Source organism: Hevea brasiliensis, chromosome 4 (assembly GCF_030052815.1).
Source record: "Hevea brasiliensis isolate MT/VB/25A 57/8 chromosome 4, ASM3005281v1, whole genome shotgun sequence".
NCBI classification, from domain to species: Eukaryota; Viridiplantae; Streptophyta; class Magnoliopsida; order Malpighiales; family Euphorbiaceae; genus Hevea; species Hevea brasiliensis.
Genome location: NC_079496.1, coordinates 14,406,237 through 14,422,925, shown reverse-complemented (window position 1 = coordinate 14,422,925; position 16,689 = coordinate 14,406,237). Strand labels below are relative to the sequence as shown.

General features: G+C 31.4%; 2 protein-coding genes across 5 annotated transcripts; one reads left to right on the top strand and one right to left on the bottom strand.

Annotated features, from left to right (window-relative positions):
* The first annotated feature begins 357 nt into the window (after positions 1 to 357).
* LOC110632727 (disease resistance protein At4g27190) lies at positions 358 to 3,864 on the top strand. 2 transcript variants are annotated; one of them, XM_058145381.1, is made up of 2 exons: positions 358 to 1,738; positions 1,832 to 3,864. In XM_058145381.1, the coding sequence occupies exons 1-2, from the start codon at positions 520 to 522 to the stop codon at positions 3,391 to 3,393; spliced, it is 2,781 nt and encodes a 926-aa protein (XP_058001364.1). In that variant the 5' UTR covers positions 358 to 519; the 3' UTR covers positions 3,394 to 3,864. The 2 variants fall into 2 exon arrangements, with proteins under 2 accessions (XP_058001364.1, XP_021636743.2); XM_021781051.2 differs by having other exon boundaries at positions 358 to 3,864.
* Positions 3,865 to 4,089: 225 nt separating this feature from the next.
* Positions 4,090 to 11,942, bottom strand: LOC110632728 (autophagy-related protein 18f). 3 transcript variants are annotated; one of them, XM_021781053.2, is made up of 8 exons: positions 10,845 to 11,933; positions 9,005 to 9,469; positions 8,487 to 8,918; positions 7,987 to 8,223; positions 7,052 to 7,885; positions 6,801 to 6,952; positions 4,532 to 4,813; positions 4,090 to 4,367 (listed from the first exon to the last, which is right to left on the bottom strand). In XM_021781053.2, the coding sequence occupies exons 1-7, from the start codon at positions 11,127 to 11,129 to the stop codon at positions 4,534 to 4,536; spliced, it is 2,685 nt and encodes an 894-aa protein (XP_021636745.2). In that variant the 5' UTR covers positions 11,130 to 11,933; the 3' UTR covers positions 4,090 to 4,367; positions 4,532 to 4,533. The 3 variants fall into 3 exon arrangements, with proteins under 3 accessions (XP_021636745.2, XP_021636744.2, XP_021636746.2); XM_021781052.2 differs by having other exon boundaries at positions 4,532 to 4,897; positions 10,845 to 11,930; XM_021781054.2 differs by lacking the exons at positions 4,090 to 4,367; positions 4,532 to 4,813 and adding an exon at positions 4,958 to 5,328 and having other exon boundaries at positions 10,845 to 11,942.
* Between the last annotated feature and the right edge of the window lie 4,747 nt (positions 11,943 to 16,689).

The window sequence follows — 16,689 nt, the reverse complement described above, 5'->3', positions numbered from 1 at the left end:
TTTTAAATAATCCATTATTTATTCAATCTTTATTAAATTTGTGTATTATTATTTTGATTTATTAATTTTATAATTTATTTATAATGAATTATTATTATTTACAAATTTAAGATTTATCATATTGAGTATATCATTTAATAAATTATCTAATAAAAAATAATATTTTTATATTTCTAATAATTATTTACATTTCTTTTATGTCTTTTTAAATATAAAAAATATACATTACCTTTCTTAAATTAATCCTAACCTTTTCATTAATTAACATTTTTTTCAAATATAAAATTTTCTTTTATTATAATTCTTTTTACTATACCATTTCCTTACCCTTCTATTAACTACACTTTCCCCGCCCCATCCAAACGCAGCCTTAGGCGCATATTGATGTATGAACATTTCAAAGTCAAACTCGTTCCTTCATTCCTTTGTAAACCTTCACAAGTTAGATCATAGTTCCCGCAAAGAAGAACCAAGTACTGCAAATATAATTTTTCTGAGGTTTTGGCATCTTGATTACTGATGGATTTCGTGGCTTCCACACTTGGTACAGTATTAGTGGAAACTGGTCGTCTCCTCTGCGGCTCTATTTCCTCTGATATTAGTAGTTGTATTAGATTTAGATCTAAGTGCAACAATTTGGAGAAAGAGATGCAGAATCTAATTTCTCTGAGGGATGATTTGAATCAAGAACTTGAAACAGCTTTCAAGGATGGGAAATTACCAACTAGTCAGGTTAAAGAATGGCTTCAGCAAGTAGAAGAGGTGATGCTTCAAATGAATTTGATACATGAAGGAATGATAGCCAACAACAACAGCAAAAGAAAATTTTGTGGATGGTTCTTGAATTACAGGCAGCGGTGCAGACTGGGCAAGAAAATGGTAAGAGCTCTCAACGACATAGAAAGACTTAACAAAGCTACGAATTTTCCACGAGGCATGGTAGCCAAGAATCACCCAGCACCCACAGTCGAGCATATCCCTGGACCTTTAATTGAAGATCAAACAACAGCAACTAAAACTTTGGCCCAACTTATGGAACTGTTAAACGATGATGAGGTTAGAAGGATTGGTGTTTGGGGGATGGGAGGTGTTGGCAAAACTACTCTTGTTAAGAGCTTGAACAATAAGCTCAGGGCAGCTTCGATGCAGCCTTTCAGTGTGGTGATATGGGCAACAGTCTCTAGAAACTTCAACTTGAGAAGGGTCCAAACACAAATAGCTGAGAGATTGAATATGGTGGTCAAATCAGATGAAAGCGTGGAGGGGTTAGCTATACGCCTGCATCAGAGACTTGAGAAGGAAAAGAACTTCCTAGTGATTCTAGATGATGTGTGGGAGGAAATTGATTTGGACCATTTAGGAATCCCCCAGCTTGAAGTTCACACAGGTTCTAAGATCATCTTGACGTCTCGATTGCTTGATGTCTTAAGGGGGATGAAGACTGACAGAGCAATTAAAGTAGATAAGCTTAATGATGAAGAAGCTTGGGAATTGTTCAGTCGAAATGCAGGGGAAGTGGTGTGTTTGGAACATATCAGACCACTTGCCGAATCAATTGCCAAAGAATGTAGTGGGTTACCTTTAGCGATCATCACCATGGGGAAGGCTATGAGGGGAAAGAAAATGGTAAAGCTGTGGAAACATGCTTTGAGCAAGTTACAAAAATCAGTGCCTTTTGTAAGTGGCATTGAAGAGAAGGTTTATAACATCTTGAAGTGGAGTTATGACACGTTAGAAGGTAGCAATATAAAATCATGTTTCCTTTATTGTTCTTTGTTTCCTGAGGATTTCTCTATTGAAGCAAGTGAACTGGTACAATGTTGGTTGGCAGAAGGATTGATAGACGAACAACAAAGCTATGAAGATTTAGTTATCAGTGGAATTTCTTTGCTAGAGAATTTGAAAGACTCTTGTTTGTTGGAAGATGGTGCTCGCAAAGGAACCGTGAAGATGCACGATGTAGTTCGAGATGTAGCTAAGTGGATAGCGTGGTCTTTGGAGGATGGATGTAAATCACTTGTTCAATCAGGGAAAGAATTGAGTGAGATTTCGGAGGCTGAGTTTTTAAATTCCCTTAAAAGAGTTTCTTTCATGAATAACAAGATAAGAACATTGCCTAATTGTGCCACACAATGCTCAGAGGCTTCAACTTTACTACTGCAGGGTAATCCCCTTGAGGCAGTTCCTGAGAGATTCTTGCAAGGCTTTCAAGCACTAAGGGTCTTGAACTTGAGTGGAACTCGCCTCCTTTCGTTGCCTCTTTCCCTTCTTCAACTTAATGACTTGCGTGTTTTGCTTTTGAAGGAGTGCTATTACTTAGAAGAATTACCCTCATTGGACAGGTTGAGTAAACTTCAAGTGCTTGATCTCTGTGCCACTCGTATCAGAGAATTGCCAAGAGGGATAGAACAGCTGAGCCAATTAAGACAAGTAAACCTCTCCCGCACTCACTGTTTAAAGAACATTCCTGCTGGAACTATATCAAGGTTGTCTGCTTTAGAGGTTCTGGATATGACGCTTAGCGATTACCATTGGGATGTCAGAGAACAGTTAAAAGAGGGGGAAGCAACTTTTGAAGAACTGATGAACTTGCAAAAGCTAGTAGTTTTGTCTGTAAGATTGAAGTGCATCCCATCACTTGGTATAGAAGTTCCATGGATTGATAGATTAAGAAGATTTCAGTTTTTCATTGGTGAGCAAGCCAACTCCTTACCAACAAGGCATGCCAAAAGGAGAGTGACCATCAGTGGTCTAAATCTATCAGAGGAATGGATTGGTGGGTTGTTGAGCAACGTAAAGTCTCTCGTCCTGAATCATTGTTGGGGACTAAATCAAATGCTTGAGACATTGACCATCGACAGCACTAGTAGCTTCATCGGTTTGAAATCTCTAACTATTTCAAATTCCAACAGCAGCTTACGGCCAGCAGGAGGATGTGCTGCTCATTATGATATGCTGCCAAATTTAGAGGAACTATATCTTGATCGTCTGACTTATCTAGAAAGCATTTCAGAATTAGTTGGTCATCTCGGACTGAGATTTTCTAGATTGAAAATAGTGGAAGTTGCAAGGTGTCCTCGGTTGACAGATCTTCTCCCTTATGGTAGTTTCATTCTAGCCCTACCAAGCCTGGAAGAAATCAAGGTAAGTTTCTGTGACAAGCTAGAAGAGTTATTTAGGTATTGCTCAGGACACAATTCTACTCCAGAACCAGTTGTTCCAAGCCTACGAATAATGGAGTTGAAGAACCTACCCAAGTTGAGGACTCTTTGCAGGGAATGGGAGTCATGGCCTCGTCTAGAACATGTTGACGTAGTCAAATGCAATCTCCTCAGAAAGCCGCCTCTCACTATCCAAAATGTAAATGCGGTGACTTTGCATTTGGGTGAATAAATTTGAAACTGAGAAATGAAATAGGTGGAACCAACTACCCAATGGAGTTGAAGATGGCAACATCAAGTCACACATGGTACAGTAATATTTCAAACCAACCGGAGATTGGAGCAAATCAAATGGAGGTGATCTATTTGGTACTGCTCCAAAAAGAGATTAGACACTTATCAAGTATCATATGAGCACAACAAACTGCATTTTGCAGATTTTTTTGTCATGCTGAAACAGGTAATTTTGTGGATGTTATTTATCGAGGACCCATGTTCTAACAGAATTCCAGGGCTTTTTTTTTGGTCACACAGCTGGATATAGAGGTTTAGTAAGTTTGATTGGGGTGTTTATAGTTATGAGTTCCACAAGTCATCGTCCGTGGTCACGAGTCTTCCACAAATCATTGTACAGATTGAAGGCTATATTATAAACATGCACGTGATCCCTGATTATTCTGAAAGGAAAATACTCTTTTCTCAAGTTCATCCTGCTTTCCCCACTAAACATCAATGGGAATTAGACAATTGCAGAGTCACATTTTCCCACTCCAACAAAAGATAAAAGATTTATCATGGAAATTAAGAACATATAGCCCAGCTTGTGGTTTTCCCAACAAATTTGCATATGATAGAAGATGCACTTTCAAAACCAACCTTCCTATCATCAAGTAATATCACAAATTGTTTCCAAAAGCTTGCACAAGTATTGTAACACATGAAATTTGCAATTAATTTAATAGAATAAGAAAAAGTGACCAGGAGTTATATAAGTTATGCTATGTTTATTTACATATTACAACTGATTATTGTGAATATATGCCTGTTATCTACAACGTCAACAGAAGACTGGAACCCCAACAAATATAGCATCCACATTTCCGCTTCACAGTCAAGCCTCTGAGCCTCTCACTCGCTTGCAATTCCATCCATAAATATTAACATGGTTAATGAACCTTCCAGCAGAATAAAAGAATAGCTGCACACCTGAAAAAAAAAAGAAATGATGGGTTTAGCGTCTTGAATATGTAATAATATACTTTGCTTAATTAAGTCCGAATATGCTCAACAAGCAATTCAATGCTATCAAACTAAAGTCAGCCACAATATAACAAACAAAAAACAGTTTTGAATGAGGAAGATACAATTACCTCTAATCAAACTTATCACCCTCATCTTCAAAATGATTTTCCACTTTTGAGCCCGCATTGTTACTATTTACAAACTTGAGCTGAGCTTCTGTTCTTAAGCTGTCTCTATTATTTACATTCTCGAGCCAAGCATCTGTTTTAGGGCGGTTACTAATATGTACAAAGCCCGCAGCTACTACTGGCATCCTAGGACCATTCCTCCCAGTTTCTTCAACCCCATTCTGATGTGAGGCAGCTGCAGTAGCACAATCAGCCATGGAGTCAAGACAGCCTGCACTTTTCCTACATGAAAGCCTGCTATTTTCAGACAGCACAGACCTTTGATGGTGCAGACGCCCATTAATGTTACTATCTAAGGCAGGGACCCTGAATGCATAATATAAATTCAAAAAGCCATAACTGTTGTTCACAAAAAGTTTTAAACACCAAGGAATAATGTTAAAAAGAAAAAGAACAGCAGCTAAATGAATTTGGTAATCCCTATTCTAATGAAGGTTTTCAAAAATAATAATATATTTTGGCAAGTAGTCATCCATTGCAGTATTTGGGTTTATAATTATATGAAGCATGACCGAGTATCCAAACTTGTCTTAAGCATGATGGACAATGACAGCATCTCAGAATAAAGGTCAAATACCCAAACATCCCTAAGGACTCTTCAATCTAAATAGCTTGATATATATAATATATTATATCATACAAATATACTAAAAGGGAAGACACTTTTACTGTTCTTAACATTAAAAGTACCTCCTTAACCCGGCTCTCCTTTTTGTCCTTTCTTAATGAGCTTGTGACTGCAGCAAATGGCAAATAAAAGGGGGAAAAGAAAGTCATATAGTTTTTGCAGCTTTTTGGTGCCACATCCCAAGTGGAACTCTTTTTATTTTTTTCAATGGTAATAATTATTAAAACATTTGATATTTCACCAAATTATATATTATATATAAATATATTCAAAGACATTATTTTATGATAAAATAAATTTTATTTTCTACACCAACATTACATTAATGAAATATTAGATTTTCATCTCATTACAAAAAAAGTATAATAACAACAAATTATTATCTATTTTAGTAATATTTTTTATGTCTTATTTATTTATTTATTTATTGTGCTATAAACACAACTTTAAAATAGTTAGATTTTGATTGAAATTGTAATTGAGGTATTTTTCATATATTCAAAGGTGTTAATACACAGATATATATATATATATATATATATATATATATATATATATATATATATATATATATATATATATAGGAATCCTTTACGAGGATATCCTATAGGAGTTAGTCTCCCAATTGAAAAAGACTTCTATAACAGAAATTATTATTCTTATGTTAAAATATTGTAATTATCATTATAATCATATATATATCTATATATATAGACTTTATTCCAATATCTATTAAAAGTTTTTAGTCTATTAAATGTGTAAATTTGGTTTTAAGTAACAAATGGTTAATTTGCATTGCTCTTACATTCTTATGTAAGTTACAATATATGTAATTTATTTTTTAATAATATAAAAATATTTTAAAACAATGTGCATATACATTATTTTTATATACTAAACCAATTACCATAAAAATAGTGTTAGGCTTTTTATTAGATGGGTCAATTTACTTTTTTTTTAACCAGTATTACCATATTCTTTTATAACTAGACTCTACAATTAAATATTTTTTATTATCAAATTATATTTTATTCAGCGTATTATAATAAGTAAATAATAAATATTATATTATTAATATTAGTTGGTCTTAAACTAAACTATATACACACAAGTAATATGCAATATAGTAAATGATTAAAATTTCATTTCAATTGAACTAACTAAATGATTTAAATAATTATCGATAGATGATAGTTTTGTCTATAAGTATAATATTTTATATTATTACAAAACATTATTGGATTATGTTCTCAATATAAATTTTTTTATTTATTAATCATATTAACATGATAAATCTAAGAAAAAATAATACCCACTACATCACACAAGCTTTTAAAGCTTGTTCTCTCGTAAATCAAAACATTCTATCCCAAAGACCAATCAACTAAATCTTCTTTCACAGCTTGGATTTGTTTAACCATAGAACAGAGCACAGTCATTCACATTAGGCCTTTAAGTTTATTTCTTTATCATTATAACCATTTTTGCTGAACTCTGCCTTTATTTTAAAACATTTCCCTTCAAATGGAAGCAAAACTCAAATTAACAAGGAAAAATATAATTAAAAGAATTTCAGCACACCTTGCATGTTGAAGGTAGTCAAATACTGGAACTAAATTCTTTGACCTTGCTTCAATCATACGAGTTGGAATCCTTTCAACATCAATTTCTCCTCCTAATGCAGTTTCCCTATCCATTTTTATCTCCTCTGCTGTCATTAATTGAAAGTATATCTGGCAAGAAATTAACAAGAACAAAGGGCAAGTTCCAGACCAAAGTAAAAACACACACAATTCTATTAACAATTTGATATCCTCAAACATAAAAAATACCTCAGGTTTTTCCCATAATGGAATACAAGGTTGATGTGTTTGTAGTTCAGCTTCTGAAATATACAAATTATGCTTTTCCTCAAGGCTGATCTTCGCTTCTGTAGCTGCAACCCTACCTTCAGGATGAACAAAATCTCCTTTCTTTTTGCCTTCAGGATATATCTTATTGCTGTCTGAAGTTCCATTCTCACCGTATATGTCAACATTATCCTCTTGCTCTCTTCGGTTTTGTTTCTGACAAATATTCCACTTCTGAATTGCCTCAACTACTAACCTTCCATCACTTTCTGGAATAGATTCATGAGCTGTCGCTAATCCAGACACAACAGTCGTTGAATCTATACCCGCTGATATTTGCAACAAATATTGTATCATACAGCCCGAAGGAGAGAAAACAAGAAGGTTGTACTTTGTCTTCAATGTGGTGCCATCCACATATAAAACATTGTTACCTTTGGAGTAATGAAAAGATGAAGCAATAGCACCTGAAAGGGAACCCAACCTTCCCGTAGCAGCCGCTGCAGCACCAGTTACTGTACCTCTCCAGCCATTATTTCCATTCCTTATTCTGCTGACAACAGAGAGTGTAACTGGGGGACCAGGTGCGCAAATGGTCTGTTGATTGTGCATTTGTAAGCCTAAGTTAGGCGGCCAACGAACAGCTGGCTTGGTCATTACACCTAATACGCTATTTTTAGCATTGTAACTAGCATCTGAAGTCTGAAAGTTCACTGATCCTCCAAAGGGATTAATAGCAAATAAATGGCTGGTCCCCCTCGAGGAACTTATCATAATCCAGTTGCTGTCATTACTGAAACTGATGTCCTGTATAACCTGGGAATGTAAATCCAGAAGACAGAATTTTTTAGAAAATGACATTAAACACTAATGATGAAGCATGGAAAAAAAAATTCAAGCAATTATGCTGCCCTTACAACATTGGTAAATCCACGCTGCAGCCTGTAAAGATGTGCATAAGATGTACCAGCATCAACCATGAAAGAGCTTCCTGAGAGTCCAGGCATTATTTTGAAAACATTTATGTTATGGCCATGAACTGAGGCAGTAACTAAAAGGGTCCCACTAGGATCGAAGCACAACGCTGAAATAGGACTTCTGTGTGCTCTAAATTGGGCAATGACACACTTACTGACAATATCCCTGACAACGACCTGATCAACAAGAGTAGACAAAAAGGGAGAAGTATTTTTACATCAGAACTTGAGACAGAAAAAAGGAAGCATGAAACCAAAACTACATAATCTTATACATAACTACTACTAAAATATCAATTAAAAAACTCACACCTCTTACCAACTGCATATTATCCATTTGTAGTGTACTGGAGTTCAACATAATATTTTTACATCAGAATATTAATATTTTCTACAGTTGGCAATACAGGTAAAAAGAAACAAAAGGAGAAGCCATGTACCATTCCTACGTTATCTGCATCAGGAAAATGGCCATTAACAGTACCATTGACTTTACAGCCAGGACTCCCTGATTGAAGGGAACCATTGGAATCAGGTAGAAGCACTGAGCAATACCTGGACAACTTCTTATATCCCATGTCACCTAGTGTCACAATTCCAGCAGCAAGTTGCTTGCTCGATTCTTTTGCATAATGTGCAACCAAACTCCCATTTGAATTGAAACCAGAAAAACTTTCAGAAGGTGTTAGATGCTGCGGGCTTACACGTCCAGAATTGGAGACTGCAACTGGACTTCCACTGTAAGCCAGCCATCTGGGACCAACTGCAAGAGGACCATAGCCTGTACCTCCAGAACCAGGATAACCTGTGACTATAGGATTTGTAAGAATAGTATATTCTCTCTCCAATGTTGTGGCATCAAAACAGTGTATCTGCAGCAAATAAAACTTAATTATTGAACCCCAATAAGGCAAAAATTACAAGTGCTTGAAAAGAAAATTTTCCATTAGCCAACAACCTGAGTTGCTTGAGAAATAGCAACAATTCGAGAGCTGCACCTCACAGAATAAACAACTGATCTGAGCTTCAGCGTATGAATGTAAGATTGTGATCTCAGGGAATAAAACCGAACAATGGTGGGCATGAAACTACCATCATGCAGATCATGGTGGCTAGTGGTGCCCCCATTGTGTAGTTTAGCTAACCCATCTTGAACGGTGCTAGCTCCAGAAAGGGTCCCATCAGTACAAACTACCAGAAGAGGTCGGCTGTCTGCAAAATTGTCCGCTGACCTCTTTGATGCTATTGGTTTTGGCAGCATTTGCATAAACGAAACAGGGCCATCGTGCCTAGAAACAAGGTCACGAACGTTATCAGCTTCCTCAACATCCCAAACCTGGAAACCAGACCGATATCCCAACAGAAGAACTCGCCGAATCACATCACCCTCATCTTCTAACTTGTCAAACCCAGCCCAATGGACCTACAAATTGCAGAAATGGAACATGATAAAAACTATATGCTCCCACAGATCTTTATTTTACAGATTGCAGGAAAAAAAATGAATCCATCAGTAATCTAATAATCATTCGGAAGATATTAAAAGGTGTAATGTAAACAAGCATTAACCTCCTAATCTCACCTTGGAGTTTATTTTACAAGTAAATAAGTTAACAAAGCCTAACTATTTACATCCATTAACCTCATAATAACCATATTCCTTAAAGCCTGCTTAGGGACCAAAGGGGGTCATATGAAGAATTTTAAAATTTTTTAACCCATTTAATTCAGAAATAGGGTAAAATTAACTACTCCCTCTTTATTTTCCATTCTATTACTCTGATTAATTAACCTACCAGATATTTTTTTTTTAATTATGAGAAAGGTTGAAAACCCTCTCTTACTTTCAATTCCTTTATTATCATTAACTTCACTATTCATCATTGCCAAAACTACTATGAAAAAGTGTAAAGGTAAAGGAATAACCCAAAATTATAAAAGAAAACTCAAAATATTCCTAATAAGATGAAGAAAGAAAAGTAGAAGCACAGGACATACAAAATGCAGCATAAAATCAAATTTGTGAACACGTATACAACAACCAAAACTGAAGTATGTAAAGCCATTCGGGTATTCTGGAGTCAACTAAACTAAAAACACAAAATATTATACAGCTGCCTAATTAACTTCATCATTGTTTGACGAGAGAAATATTTATTCTTCTATTTCAATATAAACTAATCCTCAACAAAATAAAAACAAACTTCTCAGAGAACAATAAGACATCAAAATGATACAATAGAACTTTTTAAGGATCACTATCAGCCTGTGAAGTAATTCTGGCGCAGTTTTTACATTTTTTGTTTGTTTTATTTATATTCTTTCAGAAGGAACCCTCATCCTCATCCCTGTACCCAACTTTCCCTTCTCTCAATTAGCTCTTTCAGTTTAAAAGAAGGGAGGAAAAAGAAGTTCTGTAACAATGGCACTTTAACTCCATTGGCCAAAAACACATACATAACCTGGAGGTCACATAATTTTTATGGGAAGATCAATTATCAAGTTTCTGATTCTGAAGTTCAGATCAAAAGTACAACTACTGAAAAGAAGTCAAGAGTCAAATCTATAAACCTATACATTTTTCAAACTAAATAAATCTTCCGCAAATATCTATGCACACCAAAAGTGAGCCCTGAAATAAACACGTAAACTCCCCAAGACGCCAGTTTGTATATCAAATTCAACATGGGCAAACCAAAATCTTCACGGCCTTTCCAAAGAAAATGAAATTGGAAGAGAGAGAGAGAGAGAGAGAGAGAGAGAGAGAGAGAGAGAGAGAGAGAGAGAGACGACTTTACCTGATCATTGTTACCATCAACATCTTTATCCACAATGGATTGAGCGACAGAGGCAGCTGACTTGGCCACCGTAGACGCCCCAGACGAAACAATCCTCAAATAGCTCGAAATCGTCCGAAACGAGCTTGGTAAAAACCCACTGTTCGGTCGCCCCTGCGAATTCTTCTTCTGCTGATGCTGCCCATCACTACTATTCCTCATAATAGTCCCAATAGTCCAAAAAACAAAGGCAATGAAAACCCCAATCACTAGAATCCCCGATTCTCCAATTTCTGCTTTAAGCATAACACCAGGCTGTCCCTCAGAGAAAATTAAATCGGAAACAGAAAAAGCCTTGAACTCGGTTCACAAATTTCACGTCACAAGCGTATCCATCAGCCTCGATTTTGCTAGAATAAATACGCCCAAATTACGTAATAAACACACAAAACAAACTCCTAATTGGGACCAAACCACCCAAAAAGGCTATAGTCTTTAAATCCTGGTCCTATAAATTTTATGGGTTTTGCAAAAAAACACAAACAAATCAAAATAGATTTCGGAAAACAAGTCTAAACAAAACCCAGTTTAGAAAGGCTTTTCAAAAAAAAAAATTAATAATAATAAATAGAACAGAAGAGATTAAGGAATTCCTTTCCGAGATAGATTACAACTCCTCTTAAAAAATGAACAAATTTACAAACCAATAAATAGTTTCGAATTGGAACCAAATTAAAAAAAAAAAAATTTGATAGGTACGTAAAAATAGCATACACGTAAAAACAAAATCCCAATTATTTGTTACAGAAAAATTGAGGGTTTTTAAGGGGATATTAGCACAGAGAGAGAGAGAGAGAGAGAGAGAGAGAGGTTGGATAATGAAGAATAATGAAGAGCAGAGAAGAGGAAGGATATGTTTTGGGGATTTTCGGGGGAATGGAAAAGACTTCGGTATACGTCTCTCTCTCTCTGTCTGTTTTCAAAGTTGTAGTAGTTGGGTCAGTTTTTTCATTCATTGCTATTATGAATTTTTTTTTTTTTTCTCTCTGGAATTGAAGGATTTTTGGTTTCTGATTCTGAAGGGTCAAAGTCAAACAGTTTTCACCCCATTTTCACTCCTTTACTTTGCCTACTCTCAGAGGCCCAACTCCAATCAACCTTCCCAAATCCCAAGTTCATAGTGTCATTAATTTTATCTTAAAAATATACAATCAAATAATTAATGGTGTTAATTATCATAGTTAAAAGAAAAATAAATTATTCATTTCTTTACTTTTATTCATTGTTTTTAAGAAATTATTTTACCTATAATTATTTTTTATTTTAAAAAACTTAATAAATACTTATTTTTTTATTTCATCATTATCTCTATTAAATATAATAATTACCTAGTAAGAATTTTTTTTACTCTAAAATAATTATATAACTGACTTTTTATATAAGATGTCTTATTACTTATCTATATTTGTACAAAAAGATTTAACCCTCTATTTAAGTGGAGTATAACGTAATTTATTAATAAACTATATTATATAATATTGCATGTTATGGTATAATTTATTATTAATATGTTTAGAAAAATAGTATAGTAATTGATCATTTAATAATCTTGATCGTTTAATAATATTCTCTTATTTTGTTAAATAATATAGTATGATAAAATAAATATAAATATTATTAAAATACTCTTTATTATCATTTTAAATATATAAATGATTTTAAAACATTTATTTAAATAAAATATTAATTTATAAATAATATTATTAAAATAATAACTAAAGACACTCTTTTAATTAGTCACTAAATATTTATTATAAATATAGAATATTAAAATTATATAATTAAAATTTTATATATTGTATATAAATAAAATGAGAAAATAAAAATTATAGACCATACCAAATTACTAATTCGGTAATTTAAAAAGTTATGATAAAATGATATTAGGAAATCATTATTTTACAATCTAAATCACCTTTTTGAAAAATAATTTTTCAACATCATGATCCAAATACAGTGTATTGTCTAGTAAGTAACTCATCTTAATATCTACTCTTTTATTTTTTTAATTATATGAGATAAAAAATAATTTAATTAAATTAATAAATATTTTATTATAATTTATATAATTTAATTATTTTTTTAATAATTATGCAGAAGCCGGATGAAAAGGAGCATTTCAATTGGCAACTCTCATCCCAACTCCAATCAACCTTCCAAATATAACTAAATAGTTAATGGTGTTAATTTCTGAATCCGTCCACTTTTATTTGTCATCTTTTAAAAATTATTTTATTCATAATTTCATGTAACTTTAAAAAAATTAAAAAATATTAATTTTTAATAATTTTTTAATTATTTTAAAATATTTCAAATTAAATGAACGAATTGACTATTATGGATAAAAAAAAAGAAATTATATCAAAATTTCAATAAATATTGTCTTCTAGGCAACTCCAATCATCTTTCCCAAATCCCAAGTTCATAATACCATTAATTTTGTTTTAAAGAATATACAATCAAGTAATCAATGGTGTTAATTAAAGAAATATAAGAAACAATGTCAATTTTCAATAAAAATAAAATAATCATAAAAAAAAAATTCACATGCAAAACTACAATTAAGCTCGTGAAAAAGCTTTCTCGTTGTGTTAATAATGTCTAATTTAATAATAAAAAGAATAATTAAAAATAAAATAATTATAAAAAAATAAATTATTAATAATATAATTATTTTTAAAAATATATATATTTTTAGGAAAAAGGGGAGATTAGTATAATATTTCCAAAATCTCTCGTGCAGCAAAAGTGATTATATTCCTTGGAAATTTGTATCTTGCACGGTTAGCTCAGGAAGCGTTTCTTGGGTGGACAATGATGATGTGGCAAGAAGTCGGTATGATTGAACGGCTATGATGTAAGGAACCCTGAGAGTTTGATACGCCGCGAAATATATAAACTTCACTTAATATTTTTCATTTACGTTAATTTAAAAATTCTTATTTAAATCAAATTTATTATAAACTTAAAATATAATTATATAAAATTTATATATTTAATTAATAAAATTTATTTTATATATTATATTTTAATTTTATGATAATTCGGTTTTAAATAAAAAAAATCTGATTTATTGAAATTCATGATTTGGTGGGTGCTGTGTTTGAATTTCCTTCGGTTGTTATATCATATGATTATAAGTTCTCTCAATAAATCATTCATCACATGGCTTTCGGTAAAAAGCCAAAGAGATGGCAAGTTGTGTTCCCATAAATTATCAAAAGCATTCAAAATCATGGGAATTTTGGTGCAAAATTTTCAATTGGCAATGTCACTCTCAACCAAATTTCAGTTTCTTTTTGGGCTTTTGGGTACATGTGGACCAAATTGGTACTTAAAAAAAATAAAATAATGATAATAATAAATAAATCCCACGATCATACAATTCATTTGCATTAGCCCAAATCATGGAAGCAAAAGCAATTGGGCTCATGTGATTCCTTGACTTTGATTGGACATAAAATAATCCACCTAAAAGAAACTTGCTCTCTTACCTACATTCATATCTTTTTTTATGGGCAAATCTCTACTTAGGCTTGTATTTTCATACACGAAAAGAGCAAAAGCCTCCATTTATTATTATGCTGTAACCTGTGAGGGAATTCTTTTTCCTTTATCTCCTGATGATTATCACATCAAGACAGGTTAACCAATTTGGAATTTTGGGTATGCATGCCAAGTTTTGGGTGGTTGAGTGGTATTTGAATTCTTAATTCCCCTTCTAATTCTTTTAATGAAAAAATAATTAATTAAATATATTATATTTTTTTATAAATAAAACTAATTGCTGATATAAAAAATAATATAAAAATTTTAAAATTTAATAGTGTTTAAAGCAATGACAGAGTCAAAAAATCTATTTAGGAAGACTCAATTAAAAAAATATTTACAATAAAATTTTTTAAAAATAAAATCTATTTGCTAAAAATTAAATGAAAGTTGTTGTTAATTAAAAAAAATAATAAATGTTTAATATTAATAATTATTGTACTTATAATATATTAATGACTTAAAATTTAAAAAATTGTCTAATTTTTCTCAAATTTATTTTTTTTTCATAGTAATCATGAAAAATAAATTTAACTAAAATTATGAATTAAATAAAAAAAATGATACGACTTTAATTTATAAAAGAATTTTTTTAATTTGAGTCTAAGAAAATCATATTAAGGGAGAAAATTCAATAATAACAATAAGATTATGAGAAGAAAGACACTAAAATTTTAAATTGATGAAAAAAAATGACAAAACAAATGTACTAGAATTTCATTTGATAATTTATCTAATAATTTAAATTTCAAAAAAAATAAATTAGTGATTGCAGTAAAATAAAATTGATGGTAAATAATAAGCTAAAAAATAATAATGTCTTAAATTTTTTTACAAAAAAATTTGCGTTTCACTATTAATATTATTTAGTTAAAATTTAGAGTTTTATTATAAAATTAGTAATACTCTTAAAAATTTTTAAAATATTGTGATAATAATTAATTTTTGAAAAATTACTACTATATTATACCTTTAAAAAATTTTAAAATACTTATTAAAATTTTATAAAACCTAATACCTCATAAAATTTATATAGTAATAATTAAAAAAAACTAATATTTAAAATAAAAATACTATTATACCCTTAAAAAATGTTGAAAACGCGGCCCAAGTGTAGCTCCGCTCTTAGTTGACAGAGTGTATTAGTTGGCCAATAGTTGGATAACACATTTTATTATTCGATTTCATGATCTTTTTATTAATCTAATTAGATAATCTCTAAACATAATCAAAAGAAATATACTATTTTCTTTTAAATATAATTCAAAAGAAATATATATATATATATATATATATATATATATTATTACTAGATTAAATTTGTGTAAATGGATTTACTTGTCATTTATGTAATTTTTTATAAATAAAAGTTTAAGTGAGTAGAGACTCTCTTTATTTAAATTCAGATTATATCATTTAAAATTAACACTCTCAAATTAATATGAACACCGAGTAAATTTTATTAACTGAATTAATATAATTAATTATGCTATAAATTTTTTAATTAATAATATAATTTAATATATTTATAATAAAAAACCTTGGAATACAGTCAGCAAAATCAAACTTTAGTTAATAAAAGGAGGGGCACGTGTTACATACCATGCGTGAGTGTGAAATGTGAAATAATAATTCTGAATGGGTTTTAGGAAATATTAAGAGAAACGTTAGGATAAATATGGCAAAATAAAAAAAAAGAAAAGAGAACATAAAAGCGGCTAGAGACGCGGAGCCATGGTAGGCTAACATAGCCGAGCGCCGCGAGGTAATCGCAGGTGCGCCGCAAAGTCAACAAAAGTAAGACAGCGAAGAGATTAGATTGCCTACGTCAGCATTGGACACAGAAATACTAGCCACAAACTACGCGCAAACTGTCTCAGCTGGCTTCAGTTAAGAACCCACGTGTCCTGCACGAGAATTCTTCTCTCGTTTCATTTCGTCCAAAATATGGATCTCTTTATTTATGAAAAATAGTAATTTTTAATTTTAATATTTTTAATTTTATTTTTTTTATAAAATAGTAATTTTTTTTATAAAAAATAAAAAAAATGTTCAAAATTTATCAAGATAAACAAATAATATTAATCCCAGATTTCAATATAAAGATCCCAATAAACCTATAAAACGATAATATTTTATATATATATATTTTAATAAATTTAATATATATATATATATTTTAATTTTAATATATAAAAATAATATAATATTTTAAATTTTTTTATTAATTATTTTAAATTTTATTTTTATTATTTTT

Excerpts from the sequence above, each read along its gene's own strand:
- LOC110632727 (XM_021781051.2), top strand. The coding sequence starts at position 520 with ATGGATTTCGTGGCTTCCACACTTGGTACAGTATTAGTGGAAACTGGT.
- LOC110632728 (XM_021781052.2), bottom strand. The coding sequence starts at position 11,129 with ATGCTTAAAGCAGAAATTGGAGAATCGGGGATTCTAGTGATTGGGGTT. Across the intron at positions 8,919-9,004 it reads CTATTTCTCAAGCAACTCAG|ATACACTGTTTTGATGCCAC; the intron begins GTTGTTGGCTAA and ends TATTTGCTGCAG. Across the intron at positions 8,224-8,486 it reads ATGCAGATAACGTAGGAATG|GTCGTTGTCAGGGATATTGT; the intron begins GTACATGGCTTC and ends CTTGTTGATCAG.